The sequence below is a fragment of the Balaenoptera physalus genome (assembly GCF_965194825.1).
Source record: "Balaenoptera physalus genome assembly, chromosome: 3".
Lineage (NCBI taxonomy): Eukaryota > Metazoa > Chordata > Mammalia > Artiodactyla > Balaenopteridae > Balaenoptera > Balaenoptera physalus.
The window spans coordinates 119005781-119024914 of NC_138890.1; the positions used below are offsets into that span (position 1 = coordinate 119005781).

The 19134-nt window shown below is 47.0% G+C and overlaps 1 protein-coding gene and 1 long non-coding RNA gene across 2 annotated transcripts; one reads left to right on the forward strand and one right to left on the reverse strand.

The window, feature by feature from the left end:
• Positions 1 to 380: 380 nt before the first annotated feature.
• On the reverse strand, positions 381 to 2141 carry LOC309658598. Its single transcript, XR_014262298.1, has 2 exons — positions 2003 to 2141; positions 381 to 800 (listed from the first exon to the last, which is right to left on the reverse strand). It is a non-coding gene; the product is annotated as an uncharacterized lncRNA (long non-coding RNA).
• A 3189-nt stretch (positions 2142 to 5330) lies between these two features.
• ENC1 (ectodermal-neural cortex 1) lies at positions 5331 to 18740 on the forward strand. Its single transcript, XM_082456277.1, has 3 exons — positions 5331 to 6172; positions 10097 to 11911; positions 15894 to 18740. Exon 2 carries the CDS (start codon positions 10110 to 10112, stop codon positions 11877 to 11879), a length of 1770 nt encoding a protein of 589 aa, XP_082312403.1. The 5' UTR covers positions 5331 to 6172; positions 10097 to 10109; the 3' UTR covers positions 11880 to 11911; positions 15894 to 18740.
• The last annotated feature ends 394 nt before the right edge of the window (positions 18741 to 19134 follow it).

Genomic DNA, 19134 nt, shown 5'->3' on the forward strand with positions numbered 1-19134 from the left:
CAGATTGTGGAAACAGCAACTTTAATAAGGATTCAAGTCACTTTTATTTAGGAGAGTTCCTAGGAAATAGCTATGGGGTTGCAGGAATATCATTCTCCTTAAACAGTCTACCACAATCATAAAAGGAGCCATTATATAGCACTTACCACTAGCTGGGCTCTGTTCTACGTGCTTTACATATGCTTATTAAGGAGCCAAACAACCCTCTGAGCCAGGCACTGTTATTAGCTCATTTGCAACCTAGGAAGCTAAGGCACCCAGATATTATAATACTTGCCCCCCAAACACCTTGCTAGTGAATGTCAAAGCAGGAATTCCAGCTTGGTTCTAGAGTCTCTGTCCTTAACCACTTAACTGCTAAAAATAAAATACTATGTGGATACAGAAAGACTAGAATTTATTTATTTATTTGTTAAATTTTTAAAGGAACATTTATTTATTTATTTTTGGCTGCATTGGGTCTTCGTTGCTGCATGCGGTCTTTCTCTAGTTGTGGCGAGCGGGGGCTACTCTTTGTTACGGTGCGTGGGCTTCTCATTACGGTGGCTTCTCTTGTTGCGAATCACGGGATCTAGGCGCATGGGCTTCAGTAGTTGTGGCACGTGGGCTTCAGTAGTTGTGGCACGTGGGCTCAGTAGTTGTGGCTCACGGGCTCTAGAGTGCAGGCTCAGTAGTTGTGGTACACGGGCTTAGTTGCTCCATGGCATGTGGGATCTTCCCAGGCCAGGGATCAAACCCTTGTCCCCTGCGTTGGCAGGCGGATTCTTAACCACTGCACCACCAGGGAAGTCCCAGAAAGACTAGAATTTAAATGCTAGGTGTCATTATCTCTAAGTGGTAGGTTTATGGTTAATTTTTTCTTTTACTTTTCTGTTTTTTTCCAACCTTCTACCATGCAGTGCTTTTGTGATCAGAGAGAAAATAATAAATGCAGTTTTAAAAGCCTGACCCTAAAATATATAACCAGCCACAGGCTGTGAAGATCATTGTTTTGAAGGGCCCTGCAACAGAAATAGCAGAAGCATCCTAAATGGTTTGATTTACTAATGACTGGACCTTAGCAAGGAATACCAGGGAAGAGTGCCTCAAATGTGTCCCTCTGCAGTCCTGTAAGCAGCCAATAAACTATCTACCACTTGCAATGTCAGTTGGGGGTGTGGAAAGTGATGGAGTCTCAAAGCAAGAATGAATTCCCCAGCTCTAACCCCGAATAAAGGAGTTCAGCCTCATGGTGGTACTCAGCGCCGAAAGGACACAAATACACTGTCACAGAAAACTTTCCATTAAACATTATTATACAAAAGTCCCCTGTATTCCTATATATCACCAATGAGCAACTGGAATTGGAAATTAAAAAGTCACACTATAATCCAACTTAATTCACAAACTACACGTAAAGTGATAGCACATATAATGGATTTAGGAATTAACTAAAATTTTAAAATATGACCATGCCAATTTGGATCCAATTCTAAGAATACTCTCAAAGTTTATCATGACGTGTTTAACGCAAATACAGTTAAAAAGACATAAATGCAGCAAGTGGTAAACCAAAATTTAGACAACTACCAGTTTAGACCTCTTGTTTGCCCCCAGAGAGACAAATAACTGACTTAGACAATGCTGATGACTTCTTGTATTGATTACCTTACTTTTTTCTTATCCTTGTCTTTTTAACAAATAGCCAGATTTAAAAAAAAAAAATCTCCCTCTTTTTGAAAGAGGATTGCTGGCAGGAACTGAGGCCTCATTTTCCTAGGTCTGTATCTCTGTGTTAGGGTGAAGGGTCAAAGCGGGCATTGCACTGAGTGCCTCAGAATCTCCTTGGAGAAGGAAGGACTTCTTGCCTGGCCCCTGGGGGTGCTGGCAGCAGAAGACACACAGCTCTCTGCCTTCCTCAGAACTGAGGAACACGACCGTGGCCATGGCCCCCTTCCTGGGCAGCCTGCATTCAGTAACTGGTAACGCAGCAGCCCTCTAAAGCCTGGCCTTCTCGCCTTACCTGAGGACAAATCCACGGGGTCATTTCAGCTCTTGAGCTCCACCTGGGGTCGGCCAAGGCCTTGACTGAGCGCACACCCCAGCTCAACTTCTTCCCCTGCCCATTTGGCTTCCCTCCCCTTCCTTCCACAGCTGTTGAGCCCAAGATGTAAACACCACGCATGCGCGCGCGTGCGCCACGGCGGGGTGGAAGGGGGCGGGGTGGAAGGGGGCGGGGTGGAAGGGGGGCGGGGTGGAAGGGGGGCGGGGTGGAAGGTGAGGCGTGTGGTCCCTGGCTGGGTATCCACTTCCAGCACGAACTTGACACTAGGGGGGAGGAAGAGCACAAGTCTTTGTCAGGCTGTTAGGCTGTCGGCCACACTGACTACAGGCCACAGTCTTGAGGCCCATTTCGCAAATCACAGGAGGAAGGAAAGCTGTGCCATCTTCGTCACACATTCAGGAAGAGGAGCAAAGAACAAACAGGACACCTTTGGAAGACTGGCAGGGAATGTGTCTGAAACGCGGGTGGGGCTTCGGGGTGCGGGGAACCACAGGAGGCAGGATGGCAGCTGCTTAGCCACTGTTTGGTCTAATCCCCTGAGCTGTCCTGTTCCTGGTACTATGGTCACACGGTGTTAATTAAATCATTCTCATTAATTCAGCCAGAGTGTAAATTAGGATGGAATGAAGATAAATTACGTTTGAAGGCAGCTAATACATTTAACCCCATGCTGCTTATTTTTCAGCCTAACAAAATAACATCGTTAAGGGAGATAACAAGGCCAAAGCCTTCGGCACAGCTTCTTAATAGCATTAAAAACAAGACCTTGGTTTGGTGTCACAAGGCAGAGGCGCAGACCAGCTCCCAGGGGCCCAGGGGACTGGCCTAACATCTTGAAGGAGGTGGTGGCCATTGTACAACAGGGATGTCTGTAGTATTTCCCAAGATGTTTATGGCTCATATCTACAAGGTCTGTCATCATCCAGTTTGATCACAAGTCTGTCTAGAGTTCTTCCTGTACAGATACAAGACTTGCTCACCTTTTCTTCCTGTAAGTGAAGTGATAAGACTTACCTTTAGGATTGGCTGAGAGACGCCAGAGGAATAACAGTTTTAGTTGCTGTGATTGTAATATGCTAACTTGCAAATCACTTTCAGCTGTGGAATAAACATTAGAAACTGCCCATAGGCCTGAAAACTTTTCATACATCGGTTCAAGCAAACCAGCGTACGGTTTGCAGCAGGTCATTTGTCTTCCAGTTTTCATAACCCATATAATAAGTAATTTCTTTTCCCTTCGTCCATGTTGCTTATCTCCCCAAGGCAGATGAAGCAAATGTATATGGTCACTGAATACTTTCAAGATTTTCCAGGCCACAACTTTTTTTTCCTTCTCTTTTCTTGAAGCGTAGAAACGTGGCAACGTTAGGTAGAACAGACACAGGAAATTAGCATCGGTGGATGGTGACACAACGGCCAGACGAGTTCACTCTTTTCTCAGCCCTGCCTGCTTAGCAAAGCTATTTGCAAAGACCCGTAAACTTTATTCTCCCCCCCACCACCCGCCACTCGGTTAAGGACACTGCAGTTTCCGGGTGGTAAAGATGCAACCAAAATAGATGGCCTGTTCCTAGCTCAGTGGCTTTCTGTGGCAAAATCCCCAGCCAACCAGCTGAACTGAGGACATGTTTTATTCCTAGGCAGGGTCATCTAGGTACAGTTCCCAGTAGATTTGTTAGGTAATTTAAGTAAGAAGGAAATACTCCTTAATGAGAAAAAAATGTTAATCTCTTAATTTAAACAGAACACCCTACCCCCCCCCCCCAGTCCCACTCCCCGAGGAAGACATTAACATTTGGTCTTCAGAACCAACCTGCTTGTTTTTGACCCACAACCCAGACAGACAAAGCGCTTGGAGGAGGTGCCTTTGGGGGCTGCACTGATCACCTTCCCCCACTCCTTGCCGCAGGCTACAGAAGCATGTTTTTTAAAAGACATATGTGCAATGGCTTCACGTTTCCCTCTCCCGGCTTTTCAGCACCTATCTCTGGCGTCTACGGTGTTTCTATCCGTCTGGTCTTCGCTGATTTTATCCACATCTTTAGGAACCGGGTCGGCTTGCGGCGCTCCCCCTGTCTTTACCTCGCAGCAGGCAGACCCCTGCACGTGGGTCTGACCGGGAATTGATCTGGCCTCTCCGGCTTTGTGAAGCAGTCTCGAGCCGAGACTCTGCATAATACGTTAAAATATAAAGCAGATTTGTAAAGGCTCGTGGTGAGGCTGACGAGTTAATGCTAACAAAGGACTTCAGAGGGCACTATCTTTCTTTGTTTGCAACGAGCGAAATTTCTCAGCGCGAATACCAGAAGGGACTGCGTGTAAAGGAAAGTGGGATTAAAGGACCGACAGAGCCTTGGTTTCGGCAGTCTCTGGGCTCTGGGCGCGCCAGGCAGAGCCTCCTCTGCCTGTTAAACCATTTCTGCATCTAATATTTAAAAGAAAGCTGGGAGGTGGAGGAGTGGGGAGAGAAAAGTCCGTCGTGGATCCCCACTCCAGCTATAGGGCTGGGCCACTGCAAGTAGCTGTGGGCCTTCTAGCTGGACAACTCACATCTCCCTGGGCCTCAGTTTCCTAACCTGTAAAACAAGGGAGCTGGATCGGTAAAATCTGCAGTTCATTCATATACTTTATTCCAAATACCCAATAAAAAGAAAACGAGGCATTTCAGCTCCCAGTGGAAAGACAAGCCCTTGGTACAAAGATCAAAAGTGGGTTTCATAAATAGTGATCGCCCTTCGAGATTAGTTTTCCAATCGTCTTCCCTTCTCGTGGCACAAGGGCGCTTCAAACGTGTGTGTGCTGAACCATTTCTTTGCTGAACTCCTAACTAACACGACCCGGCGATAAAAGACAGGAAAGGGCCCAGTCTGAGAGGGCGATTGAGGCTTTATCGCTACGAAGAGGCGGTGGCGGGGCCGCTCCTAGGAGCGGGTCGCTTTGAATAAAGCGGCGGCGGCGATTGGCTGCAAAGCACGTGGTGCACGCCTCGCCGGAGAGTGCCGGGTTGCTGCTGCCCCGGGCTGCGTGGGGCAGAGTCCAGCCGCGGGTGCAGCACCCGCGGGGGGGTGGGGAGGGAGGACTTGGGGGCGGGAAGCGCCTGGGGCTCGAGTCTTTCTGGTCCACTGCCACCGAGAAACCCTACGGCCCGGCTTTGCCCAACCTGCGGTGTCCCCGGAGTGTCCAAAATTGTGTCCAAACCTCGCCACCGTCCTCCCTCCAGATATCCCACCCAGCGCGCGGGCTGTGCGCGCCCACGGCGCGTGCCGCGGACACCCGGCTCGCCCCTCGCCGCCCTGTCCTGAGCATCAAGCGGGCTCCCGCAGCTCGGAGCGCGCAGCGAGGGGCTGCGCTCCCCAGCCGAGGATCCCTCAGCACCCGGCTGGGCTAGAGACGCAGACACTCCAACGCAGGAAAACTTGTTTTATTCGAGATCCCCGAGGGTTGCAGCTGCTCTTGGCTGAGATTCCGCGTGCGCTTTGTCTCTCTCCACTCGCCACAGCCCCCTCCCCCGCTTCCTCTCACAACTAACTCCCCCGACACACTCTCCTCCGACTCTTGTCCTCCTTGCCTTCCTCCTCCTCCTCCTTCTCCGCTGGCCGCATTCACGCGCTTCCTCCCTCCCTCCCCTGGTGTCACTTTTTGCCTACGCGCCCTCTCCCCTCCCCTCCCCTCCCCTCCCCGCCGCTCCGCTTAAAGCCGGGCGCTGGGCGGCCGGGCGCAGAGTGCTCGGGAAGCCGGAGAGGAGGCGGCGCGGCGGTGGCGCTGCAGAGGCCGAGTCGAGACGCCAGGCGGCCGCCGGCGCGCAAGGCGCTTTCCAGCTCCTTCCCGCGAGGGTACAGCCGGCCTCCTTCGGCGGCGCCTGCAGCCGCGGGCTCGCTCTCGCCTCCAGAGCTCACTCAGGGAGCTGCTCCGCGGGTGACGGGCGCAGAGTCCGCGACGTGGGGATCGTGAGGCCGCGGCGATCCGCCCGCGGTAACCAGCCCGCGAGCCAGAGTTCCATGCGCGCTCCCTTCGCCCGGGCAAGTCGCTGTTGCTTCCTGGGGCTGAGACGTCCGCTCCGTCCCCTCCCCACCCGGTGACCGAGGCAAGAACCCAGCCGGTCGTGCACTGTGGCCGGTCGCCACTGTTGTAAGTCTCGCCTACCGCCGCGGACCTGTTGCGGGCGCCGCGGGTTTCAGGGGCTGCCTGGCCTGCGGGGTGTGATCGCGAGGGGTGTGTGTGCGCCCCGGAGCCTGGAGCTCCGACTGAGGCGGCGGTGGGGAGCTGTTCTCGGGGCGGAGACCTGGTGTCCACCGCTGCCCTCCCACAGCAAGAAGAGCCGGGCATTGCTGGAGGGGGCTTCTCTCGGTGGCGCGCCGCCCGGGCGAGCTGCTGGAGAGCTAGGAGCTGAGCCGGGTTACGATCAATCCCCCCTCCACCCCACCCCCCCCAGCGGAAAGAGCATTGTCGGGCGCGCGGGATTGTTGGTCCACGTTGCACCCTACCCGGCACGGTGAGCACTGGGGCCACGCGCAGACACCCCTAGTGAGGGTACGTTCACTGCGGCCAGACGTCTGTAGGGAATGAATGAAAACTGGTTTCTGAAAAATTAGCTTCTTCTCATGGAAGTATTTAGTCTTAAAATGCTTAGTTTCGAAGGATAGGAATTGGTGGGCAGGGTGGAGATGAACCGTTGAACTTGGCGTGTGTGTGGTGTCGCCCTCACAAGCATGGCCAGAGTGTTAAAGAGCGTTACAGGTGTTATAGAGGACTGTATAGTAAAATGCTTTTCTTGTTAACAATCTCTTTATAATGTACCGTTGTTATCAATAATATGAATGTCCGAGAAAATCTGCCTAGTTTCTCCTTTGATTGCGTTGAGATCAGGTTTAAAACCCAAAGAAATGTGACACGCCGCTAAGTATTGGAGGCCCAGAGCCTGGTTAAAGAGCATTAAGTGAACTGAAGTTACTGTAGCTAGAATCCCTTTTGATGTTCACTGGTAATAGCAGCCCTTTTCCCCTTCTTTGTAGAGGCAGGTTAAGTATATGTGTGCGTTTTTTTGGCCACTTAACTTGGCATGCAAATATTATTTCTCTGGGGGCTTAAAAAAATGCCAGAAGGATGATTCATTTCATGTTGAAGGTGTGTTTAGTGGCTGTATATGTGGTTTCTGCTGATGTTCTCACATTTGCATAATTTTAAACTAGAAGGCAAGTCGTTTCCCTTGGGTCTTCAAGTTTACCTTTTATTTTAATCAAATATTGCTGCAAGATTGTTGGATTTTGACTGACACACTTCTCCATCTGGGTGGCATCCAAGATGATAAGCTAGGCTCTTTCTGCTGGCTTTATGAACCTACCTGGGAAATACAGGAGCATAAACACAGGATGCAGAGAGATGCAGATCCTATATCCCAAGGTCTTCTAAACTGTTTTGTTAAGTGTAAGCCTGGCTGTGAGTGTTGTTTTACACTGCTTAGGGAAACGCCTTCCGGGCCGGGTGGGTGTAATTCCAGCTCAATTTGCAGGCACTTTGGTGCTTATGTACCTTGTGCAGCCTCATTCTTTGGTCAGAGCTGCATTCACTCTTAGCCGGAAAGAAGGCAACTTTTTTTTTTTTTTTTTAATTGAAGTATAGTTGGTTTACAATATTGTTAGTTTCAGGTGTACAGCAAAGTGATTCATTATATATATATTATATATATATATATATAATATATATATACCTTTTCAGATTCTTTTCCGTTATAGGGTATTACAAGACATTGAGTATATTTCCCTGTGCTATACAGTAGATCCTTGTTGGTTATCTATTTTATATATAGTAGTGTGTATATTTCAATCCCAAACTCCTAATTTATCCCTCCTCCCCCTTTCCCCTTTGGTAACCATACGTTTGTTTTCTTTGTCCTTGAGTCTATTTCTGTTTTGTAAATAAGTTCATTTGTATCTTTTTTTAGGTTCCACATATAAGCAATATCATATGATATTTGTCTTTCCCTGTCTGACTTACTTTGTATGATAATCTCTAGGTCCATCCACAGGAGGCAGCTTTTGAGGTTGCTTTGGAAGCATTAGCTTAAAAAAAAAAAGCATAGCTACTCATTTGGAATTCTTGCACCTTTCTGTATAAGGCATAGGAATATTTATACCATCTTTTGAGGTTTAGGCTTAAAAATCTTCCTCAAAGAATTTCCGTTTGAATGTACTAATGCAAATGATGACTACAGCAGTAGAACAGCAGGGATGCTAATACTGTTTTAACACATTGGAGAACCTAGTGTATTCACATAGGGTCCAGGTCCTGTCACTTGCTCTTAGGAGCATTGGGCATTGGGTAAAATGGACTAGACCATAGATACTTAGCTTGAGGGTGGCGGTGATGCTTGCCTCCTCAGCATTTGTCAAAGCCCAAGTCACTGTGGAGACTGATGGGTGCTTTGTAAAGGCTTCTTAACACCAGAGCCCTAGGACTCTGTTGTTTATTTTCTTCCACTAAGTCACGTTTACTCACAATGGAAAGTTACATGCCCCAAATGAAAGAAAACAAGTTGTAACTCCTAATAATATGAGGCCTGTGTGTCAAAGGCAAGTTAGGTACCTGCCTCTGTTGTTTTCTGTGCCTGCCTTGCCTCCGCTGGTCAGGTTGAAGGAAACAAGCAGGCCTTGGGTTTCAGCTCTGCCATAAGGACTGGCTGTTCCGTGTTTGGAACAGATACTGTAACCACACGGTTTACCCTCCTGGGATAAACAGCTTCCCTAGGAATCCTTTGACAGGCAGGTTCTTGAAGCCATTATTTCTTTGAAGTAACAGAAGGGTAGGGTGAAAAAGGAAAAAGATGGTTCAATTTTTGAAGATAGGTGATAGGCATGTCCTGTATCTTTAGCCTACAGTTTGATTACTGAGGAAAGCCAAAGAGAGCGTTCGGTTCTGCTATAATTTCCATTTAGATACTGAGGAAGACACTCTAGTCAGCAAATAAATTCTAGAGTGGCCCTAAATTAACAATGGCAGGCAACACACATACACACACACGTGTGTGTTTTGATTTAGATAAAGCGACATTTGCATTTTGGACTCCCTGGATGCAGGTGCCAGCGTTTGCAGGTACACAAGAATGGTCCTGGTGATGCCCTATTTAATTAAGAGAGATGGGTGGATACATCTTTTGTTCTTGCAACTGGTTTTCTAAGATTTGATTTAAAGCAGGGAGAACAGAACAGCAGAACTCCTGAGTTTGCTACTCAAAATATTCTTCCCTTTCTGTGCCCAAATCGCCACTTTGGAAGCTGTCCGGAGCAGGAAAGGGGAGTGGTGACTGTGGCCAGAATCTATCCTGTTTCCACGATAGCTTGCTGATCAGTATATGGTTGTGTTTATATTGGGGCTCTTTCAGGACGCTGTAGTGGTAGAGGTGTCTGGTTACAAATTATTTGTAATGACAAATAAAAGTTTGGTCATTTTAGAAGTTGGCCTAAGCCTGTGGTTTTAATGTTACATTTCCCATTTACAGCACTTACACTTTGGTAAGACACTGGGTCTTACCAAAGGAATTCTTAATGGAATTAATGAGTAGGTATTTGTTTTACACATGGCTTTATGTTGCTTGCATAGGGCATTAAAGCCTGTGCCCATCCCGGCATTATGAGAGCTGGAGGCCTGGCATTTCAAGTGGCCAGCAGTGAATCAGCTGGACTAGGGCAGGGAGCTGTGAGAATGAGACCTTGCGCCTCTTGGCTTTTGCTGACTTACATTCTCAAGGACTTCAATATCCTGCAAGTTGGCAATCAGGTTTTCCAAGATAAACCTGCTCTTAAGCAGTGATTGTTTTTTTTTTTTTAAACAGTGTATAGTTTAAATAGCTCAACAGTATTATAATAAGTGTCTTTCCTTATAGGCAGGTCGCCGTCTCTGACTTTGTATAGGCCTGGCTGTCCATTGTTCAGAACAGTAGGCAGCAGGGCCAACAGCGAAGTGTTCTGTTTCCTCTGTCCAAAGCAATTGCTGGTTTGGTTCGGCCGTTCTGAACACTGGGAGCATCAGATTCAATAGTTGTGTTTTGTTTTTCAGGAGTGGAAACAAAATGTCTGTCAGCGTGCACGAGAACCGCAAGTCCAGGGCCAGCAGTGGCTCCATTAACATCTATCTGTTCCACAAGTCCTCCTACGCGGACAGTGTCCTTACTCACCTGAACCTGTTACGCCAGCAGCGTCTCTTCACCGACGTCCTTCTCCATGCCGGAAATAGGACCTTCCCGTGTCACCGGGCGGTGCTGGCCGCGTGCAGCCGCTACTTCGAAGCCATGTTCAGCGGTGGCCTGAAGGAGAGCCAGGACAGCGAAGTCAACTTCGACAACTCCATCCACCCGGAAGTCTTGGAGCTGCTCCTCGACTACGCTTACTCCTCCCGGGTCATCATCAATGAAGAAAACGCGGAATCGCTCCTGGAAGCTGGCGACATGCTGGAGTTTCAAGACATCCGGGATGCCTGCGCCGAGTTCCTAGAGAAGAACCTGCACCCGACCAACTGCCTGGGCATGCTGCTGCTGTCCGACGCGCACCAGTGCACCAAGCTGTACGAGCTCTCCTGGAGGATGTGTCTCAGCAATTTCCAGACCATCAGGAAGAACGAAGATTTCCTCCAGCTGCCCCAGGACATGGTAGTGCAGCTCTTGTCCAGTGAAGAGCTGGAGACGGAAGACGAAAGACTTGTGTACGAGTCTGCAATTAACTGGATCAGCTACGACCTGAAGAAGCGCTACTGCTATCTCCCGGAGCTGTTGCAGACAGTGAGGCTGGCTCTGCTGCCGGCCATCTATCTCATGGAGAATGTGGCCATGGAGGAACTCATCACCAAGCAGAGGAAGAGCAAGGAGATTGTGGAAGAGGCCATCAGGTGCAAGCTGAAAATCCTGCAGAATGACGGTGTGGTGACCAGCCTCTGTGCCCGGCCCCGGAAAACCGGCCATGCCCTCTTCCTCTTGGGAGGACAGACTTTCATGTGTGACAAGCTGTATCTGGTCGACCAGAAGGCCAAAGAGATCATTCCCAAGGCCGACATCCCCAGCCCGAGAAAAGAGTTCAGTGCCTGTGCAATTGGCTGCAAAGTATACATTACTGGGGGGCGAGGGTCTGAGAATGGAGTCTCGAAAGATGTCTGGGTTTATGATACCCTGCATGAGGAGTGGTCCAAGGCGGCCCCCATGCTGGTGGCCAGGTTTGGCCATGGCTCTGCTGAACTGAAGCACTGCCTGTACGTGGTCGGGGGGCACACTGCCGCCACTGGCTGCCTCCCGGCCTCCCCCTCAGTCTCTCTAAAGCAAGTAGAACATTATGACCCCACAACCAACAAATGGACCATGGTGGCCCCTCTCCGAGAAGGGGTCAGCAATGCCGCAGTGGTGAGTGCTAAGCTCAAGCTGTTTGCTTTCGGAGGTACCAGCGTCAGTCATGACAAGCTCCCCAAGGTTCAGTGTTACGATCAGTGTGAAAACAGGTGGACGGTCCCGGCCACCTGTCCCCAGCCCTGGCGTTACACGGCGGCAGCTGTGCTGGGTAACCAGATTTTTATTATGGGGGGAGATACCGAGTTCTCCGCCTGCTCTGCTTATAAATTCAATAGCGAGACTTACCAGTGGACCAAGGTGGGAGACGTGACAGCAAAGCGCATGAGCTGCCACGCTGTGGCCTCCGGAAACAAACTCTACGTGGTTGGAGGGTACTTTGGCATTCAGCGATGCAAAACCCTGGACTGCTACGATCCAACGTTGGACGCGTGGAACAGCATAACCACGGTCCCATACTCGCTGATCCCTACTGCGTTTGTCAGCACCTGGAAACATCTGCCCTCTTAAACACAATGCATCCTAAAGAGAATGAGCGTAAGGTAAGAGTCAGTTTAGCTGTAAGTATCCGTATAGTTGAGCTAGCTGTGTAAGCCTGTACGTGAGTGAGACAGGCTCCATATAGCCCATGCTATAGAGGTTCTACATGAACTACAAATAAAAGCACTTGTACCCCGGAACTTAAACACTTGTGTTGAGCACAGCTGCAACCCCCCAAACATAAGCCAGTGGTTCTCAGCCTTTATTGGGCCTCAGAGTCTCCCAAAGAGCTTTTTGAAGCCTGCCCACTCCAGAGGCTGGGTTTCATTAGGTCTGGGTGGGACCCAGGCATTCGCATTTTTAGAAAGTTCTTCAGTGATTCTAATTACGGCCAGGTTGGGAACCTTGTCTCCTGAGCCCTCCCTGTGTGCCGACAGCTGGGCTGTGGGTTTCCCATGGATCATTTCATTTGGTCCCTACAACAACCCTGTGGGATATTATTATGAGAGCACTTCATAGATGAAAACACCTGATGCACACAGGGGTTAAGTAAGTTGCCCAAGGTCATAGGGCTTAGCAGGCGGAAGGGTTGGTCAAGACATCAACCCAGGCAGTCTGGCTCCAGAGCGTAAGCACTTGAGCTCACGCCGAATGGCTACTTAATAAACTTCACATTGTTATCACCCCAGGAAATAATTGTAGATTTTTAAATTTAACTTCCTCAAACCCTTTTTAGAATGAAGTGGGGTTTAAAAAATTGAATGCTGAAAATTATTCCCATTGTATTCTGTCCAGAATTATTCATTAGCTTATTTTAAAAGTTTTTCCTTCTCCCCCACCCCCCCAAAAAAAATAGCCCCCTTTAGGGCATTAATTAACTTTTGAGAAGTCTAGGTCTGTCCTTATAAAAGGTTGCACCTGCATTGTATAAGCTTGTCTGATCTGTGGACACACTGAGCCATCTAAACTGCCCTTCCTGCAGCTTTTCAGAGTTAATCAGTCAGGCTGACCCCATTGTCAGGGCGAACAAAAGTTGTGTTTCTGTGTCATATATCTGGGTACATAATGGTTGTCTTGTGTACTTAAGAGTATATAATACTCTTGGCTCAAATAATTAATAGGCCTACACAGTTCAGGGTTCGGGAAGCTAATGGCCGCTTTGCTGCTGTTAAAGCATTCTCAGGATTGGCCCCAGAATCACTTAAGCGTATCTAAGTGTAGCACAGAGCGCACGGAATGGGTTGATTTGTTTTGGTGACTAATGGGCTCATGACTAATAATAAGAGAATAAAATTTAAAAATCTGCTTTGGAGGAACTGCTGGGGAAATGAACTCATTCCTTGGAAAGGTTTGGTTCTGTGTTCCCTAGTATGTTTCACACCTTTGAAGGGGACCTTCTAGCAAAGAGGGGTTTGGACTCATTTGTCTTTTCTTTCCTCATCTCTTACAGCTCATTTAGAAACACCAGTAAAACTGGCCTCCCTTTCACATGGAATCGTGCTCTTTCTTTCATTTCTTCAGTTATCTCCTCCAGCCTGTTACACTTCGTACAGTTCTTAGTAATGTAATGTTTTCCTGGACTGAGACTCCTTCAAAGGAGCAGGAACTCTCAGAACTGTCCTCTGGGGAGCGAGTGGGGCTAACAGTGTCCCACACCAAACTGGTTTTTGCAGCCTTGCTGGCATCTCAATAATCCTGAATAAACAAATGCTCTGAAAGGGGTTATTTCATTTGCGATATGAATGCATTACTCAACTCTAAAGAAGGTTTAAAGAACCTTCTAGGCAAAAGCATCAATTAACAGTGCACTAAATTGGGTGTTAGTCCAGAACTGACTATATTTGCATAGGAGAGCCTTAAAAATTGCCAGTGATGGTGGCGGTACATCCAAGTGGTAACTGGCTGGCATCCTTGGACGTGGCTGGCATCCTATATGTCATATAGGTAGAAAAGAGAGAGACCACATGTACATTCTGTTTCTAGCTGTGGAGTCTGGACCTCTCTGCACTTCAGAGATCTCCTTTGTCAAATGAGTGATTCGAATTTTGCTTTCCTTAAGATCTGTCCCAGTTCAGACTTGGGTGAATTGATAAATGAGAAAAAAGAAAAGAAAGGCGTGAAAATACCTAGCCCGTGCCTGGTACATATTAAGTGTTCAATACTCGTATTAGTTTTCTTTCCTCCCTTCAATTTAGACCTTAGCTCGCAGTGGAATTAGCTTTGTGTGTCATGCAAAAATGAGGTTTCTTTGACTATTATCAGCTTGTTATCTTAATACTTCATTTTTGGTACCTCCTTTCTCAGCCCAGAGTGAGTATGTTGGCAAACACTCGAATTCACCTTCTCCTGGGTATTTGAACCTAATCACATGTCCGGTCCCTGGGAAATGGAACAAATAGAGTGTTCGGTTATATTCGAAACAACATCCCCTCTGCCCTTGGTGCTCTTAGCCAGAGAGTCAAGCACAGAATAAGGAAATTCGACAAGGCCAGGTTCGCCTTTTTAAAGGGTGGTGTGGGGCTGATCAAAGCCACTGTTGGAGTTTCCGACAGGAGAGAATGTTGGTTTAAATTTCTAAAGTTTACTACACACAAGATAGTGTTAAAACACTTAAGCCGGATGGAGTGACTTAAAAGAGGTGCTGTGTAGGTATCAGTCCTAAGCTGCAAACGCTTCCGGGACCTGACTTTGGCCTCCACATGTAGGTGCTACCTGAATTAATACAGTGTTAACAAAAAGTTTCCCTAGGTCTAAAAGCTTATCCACCAAGGAGATTTTAACTCTCTCCTGCTGCTCCCAGCTGCTGGGAGGGACAAAGAGGAAATTACTTTTGATTTCGCTCCGTTTTCATGGTGCTGTGTGGCCCACAACTTGATGGCGTTTGGATTTTGGTTTGCTTTGTTCCTGGCCCCTCTTTTTAGTGGTGTTTTTGTTTTGGGGTTTTTTTGTTTTTCTGTTTGAGTATGCAACATCTTGACATTTCATATTATTACAAGATACATTCTTTTGGCCTAATGTTGATGTATAGGTTTCAAGGAGGTGAGGGTGGGCGATGACACCCGTAGTCTAAGGAATGCCTTGAAAGCTTGAATCACTGTTATGAAACTGCCAAAAGAAACAACTAATGAAATGAATCAGACTTCCGAACACACAAGAGCAAGAAGAAGTCAGTGCAAGTGATGAGCGCCCCTCCTGAATTCCCTCTGTCTGTACTTCGAGTTTCAGCACTGGGGCTGCAGACTCTTATGCTAGGGCTGGAAATGGGCTCCAAGAACAGATAGGGTGAGCATTTGAAAGACAAAAGCCCTCTGCAAACTCTCCTTCTGTAAAATTAGACTTAACTAAATGGGAAGGATGGGTGGTATGGGGAAACACCAGCTCCCATGAAACGTGCAGGCTTCGTGGTTATGGCACCTTGAATTTATATTCACGTTTGACGGCGGTTGATTCTGTAGATAATAACACTGCATACCACAGCCCGAGTCTCCTAAGTGTGGGCTGATGAACTTGGAGAATAAACTCCAGCCTTGGGCTGGTGAGGCCTGGTATGCTGTCATGTGAAAGAAAGCGAGACTGATTTCTGCCGTAATGAATAGCAGAGATGCATTTAAATAAGAGGATTAATATGTCTGCCTTCTATATGGTGAATAAATTTAATTTGGAATCCTTTATGGTAAATGGGCCCAAGGCCGGGGGTGGGGGGAGGGGATTGGCAAAGGAATCTCTTGTGACCCTCTGGTGATCACTTTACAGTGGCTCTGTTTAACCGTGGAGAGGAATTATGAATGTCGGAAGCAGAAGAAGGCAACTCGTAACAGCACCTAGATGTATAGGTTTGAATTTTAAACGTATATATGTTTAGGAAAGAAGTGAAGATCTTTCTTCGGATACCACGGTTTTTGTTGGGCCGTCTGCATGCATGAATGCACCTACCGAATGTGTAATTAAGACCTTTGGAAGCCATATTGACTGCCTGTCCCAAGTTTAATCTTTTTTTTTCAGATCTTGAGACTAACAAAAAATTTTCCTTTTCCTCTATTTTAGCTGACTCCATCCCTTAACGAGACAAGATGGGATTTCTACTTTGGAGAGACCAAATTGAATGAAGAGAAAGAAAAGAAAAAGGAAAAGAAGTTGCTACAGTCCAATCCACCACACCTTGTAAATGCTTCTAACTGGACTTGAAGGAAGGGGGGAGGGGGAGGGGGAGGGGGGGGTGGGCTTTTCAGTGCAAGAGGCACATGGTTTAAATATGAATGAACGAACCTGTGATCTAGTCCTTGTCTTGTAATTGTGGATTAATGTCAGCATTAATCAGCCCCTGAAAGGGAGAGAAAAGCCGGCCCTCTTCCCTTGCTGTACCATATTCAGCATTTGATTTCCATGGGTTCCACCATTTATGTGTAAAATTTGAAATGGTTGTCACCTCTCTCTGAGGAGCGAGCTTGAAGCCTCCACACCAGCTGCTGTTGGAGATTGAAAGCCCAACTGGGGGGCCTGGAGGGATGTTTGCTGGGCTGGCTGCGGAGTGAGGACCACTGGACTCCACGATAATCTCCGAGGGGCTGTGCTCCCCAGGAACGTTTCTGAACAATGGGGACATTGTTGGTAGCTGTTTGGTAGATGTTCTTTTCTATTTATAAGTGACTTTAAACTTTCCCTTGGCTGGTAAGAAATTTGTCGTAGATTTAGCTATTTATTGTTTGAGGCCTGCATGCTGAAACAATGCTTACAGTTGTCTTCACGTGTATGGACGCGTGTGAATGGTTGTACGTTTTGCACAATTTTGTGGCTGTTATGATGTGCTCTGCTGCACAAAAGTGAAAACTTTGGAGTTACAATTAGGAACATAACTGGAGGGTGGGTTGGGAAGGGTGGGGGGGTGGGATTTTGTAAATGTCAAGACAGGGAAGGATTACAAGACAGAAACTTAAGTTACATCCTAGAGGTAGAGAAAGCATGAAGGTCATTTTTTTCAGACTCATCAACTTTGACTGGGGTTTTGTGGGCTGTGGTCCTGCCAATGGCTCCTGGGGCAAGGGAAGGCTTCTTTCTGCCCTTCTCCTTCCTGTCCGATTCACTCGCTTCAATCTCAGCTACTGAAATTTGGAAAGGACCAAATCGCTTGGCAGTTGTTTTTTTGTTGTTGTTTTTTTCTCCTCTGTGTAATATCCTGAAATCCTGGAAAATGCTATGGACTAGTTCTGTATATAGGGCACAGGTAAAGGCATTGTCCAAAGTTTATTTATTTATCTATTTATTACCCTATGAGAATGCTTGGCCATAACCACAGTTAACAGGAGAAAACGAAACACTCACCGATGGAAATTAATTCACTCACCGGATTTACTTGACCTGGATGGGTCCTTCTCTCTTCCTGCTATAGGGTTTAGCAGGTGCTAAAAGTTCTCCAAGGCAATGTTCACATGGGTACAATGTATACTTTAGTGCTCCCTCTTAGGTAAGTCTCTAAAAGAACTCTTTGGTGCACAAAAGTGACACATATGGCCACCAAACACCAAAGAATTGTAAGCAGTGACCCTTGCTGAGAGGCTTTCTGGGAGAGTTGGGAATCAGTTGTGAATACGTTCTTTGCTAGTTCAAGTGCTTGTTTCCTAAACACGTGCCGTGATAGTTATTAGTGGTAGACTCATAGGTGCTTCCTCACAGGTGTCCGGGGAAGCTCAGAATTTGCAATTCGCACTGCTTTCATGGCTGTTTCTCTCATTACTGTATTTTAGAAAATAGGGTTTAAGACCCATAACCTTTGACATCGTGTGTTTGCATTGTCTAATGACAGGTGAATCCTTCACGTTTCTCTCCACCTGAATATATTAGACTAATTGTACATGTCTGTTCGTGCCGTGAATAAGTGGGCTATAGTTGGACCAAAATAAATGAACGGTTGGAATCAAAGGGTCTCAATACTTTGCGGTAGTCAGTCCCTTGCCTCTAGATGTGTTCTAATCCAGCGGTCCCCAACCTTTTTGGCACCAGGGACCGGTTTCGTGGAAGACAATTTTTCCACAGACCGGGGTGGGAGGCGTGGGGAGTGGTTCAGGAGGTAATGCGAGCGATGGGGAGCGGCAGGTGAAGCTTTGCTCGCTTGCCCTCCGCTCACCTCCTGCTGTGCAGCCCGGTTCCTAATGGGCCCAGGACCGATACCAGTCCACGGCCCGGGGGTTGGGGACCCCTGTTCTAAGCAATGCAAATGTCTGATTGTACCCTGGCAGTATATTGTAGCAGTTACAGCTCCGTAGTTTATGATGCAAATCTGCCAACATGTGGGTGTCACTGCGTGGCTTTTGAAAGCAGGGTGAATTTTTTGCAGCTGTTTCAAAGTTGTGGTCTGTCCTTGAATTCTCTATTAATTGCTGTGTGTGAGCCAGAGGGAGCTGTGGTCAGGGTGGGCCCCCAGCCTGCAGGGAACTTTCTGGACTCCCCGCTCTTTGAATTGATGGAGGCATTTGGGCTCACTACTTGACCATTCTCACCCTGTGAAACGTCCTACACTTTGAAGCAAATACAATTCACAGCACAGTGCACACAAAAACCTTGGCATAAGACAGAGAAGGTTCTTCTTATTCTGTGGACTGGTTGCTGTGGAAACGGATAACAAAGGGCAGCCTTCCACTTCTGGTATAATTGTGTAGCCCCCTTTTCTCTGGGCTTGACACCTGTCTGAATAAGAATGATTAGAGCTGAATAATATCCCTCTCTTGACTATTGAATATGTGGTTCACATACAAAACTGTATAAGTTGAAGAAGTAAAGTGTTCGTGTTCATATGTACCTGTTTGCTACTACATTTTTGAGGTTTTGTAAAACTGTTATTTTTTTTTCACAATGTGAAACTGAAGGTCAAATAAATTATTAGAGATTTCCTCTTCATCGTGTGTATGGGTCTTTATTTGAATACAACATAATTTTAGGCATTGAAAACTTGTGCTTTTTCTAGTTTAATCCAAAAGAGGATCATTTCAAATTTTTTTGGATGTCCTCTATTTCACCATTTAGTTACGTCCATTTATGAAAGCAATTTTGCACATTAAATAATTTAAAATTTTGACCTTTTAGAATATTTAAGCAAACCAAAACGACCTCAGTTAGGGTTATTGATAGCTTAGAATATAAAGTCATGTGCTATGCAATGATGAGACAGCATACTTAGTATATAGAAGGAATTTAGTTTCTATACTCATCACGTGGGATATATTTTGATAGGAAAGCTGTGAGAGAAGGGGCTGTAGTTCAATCCTCTTTTCATCTGACATGGCCTTAGAAT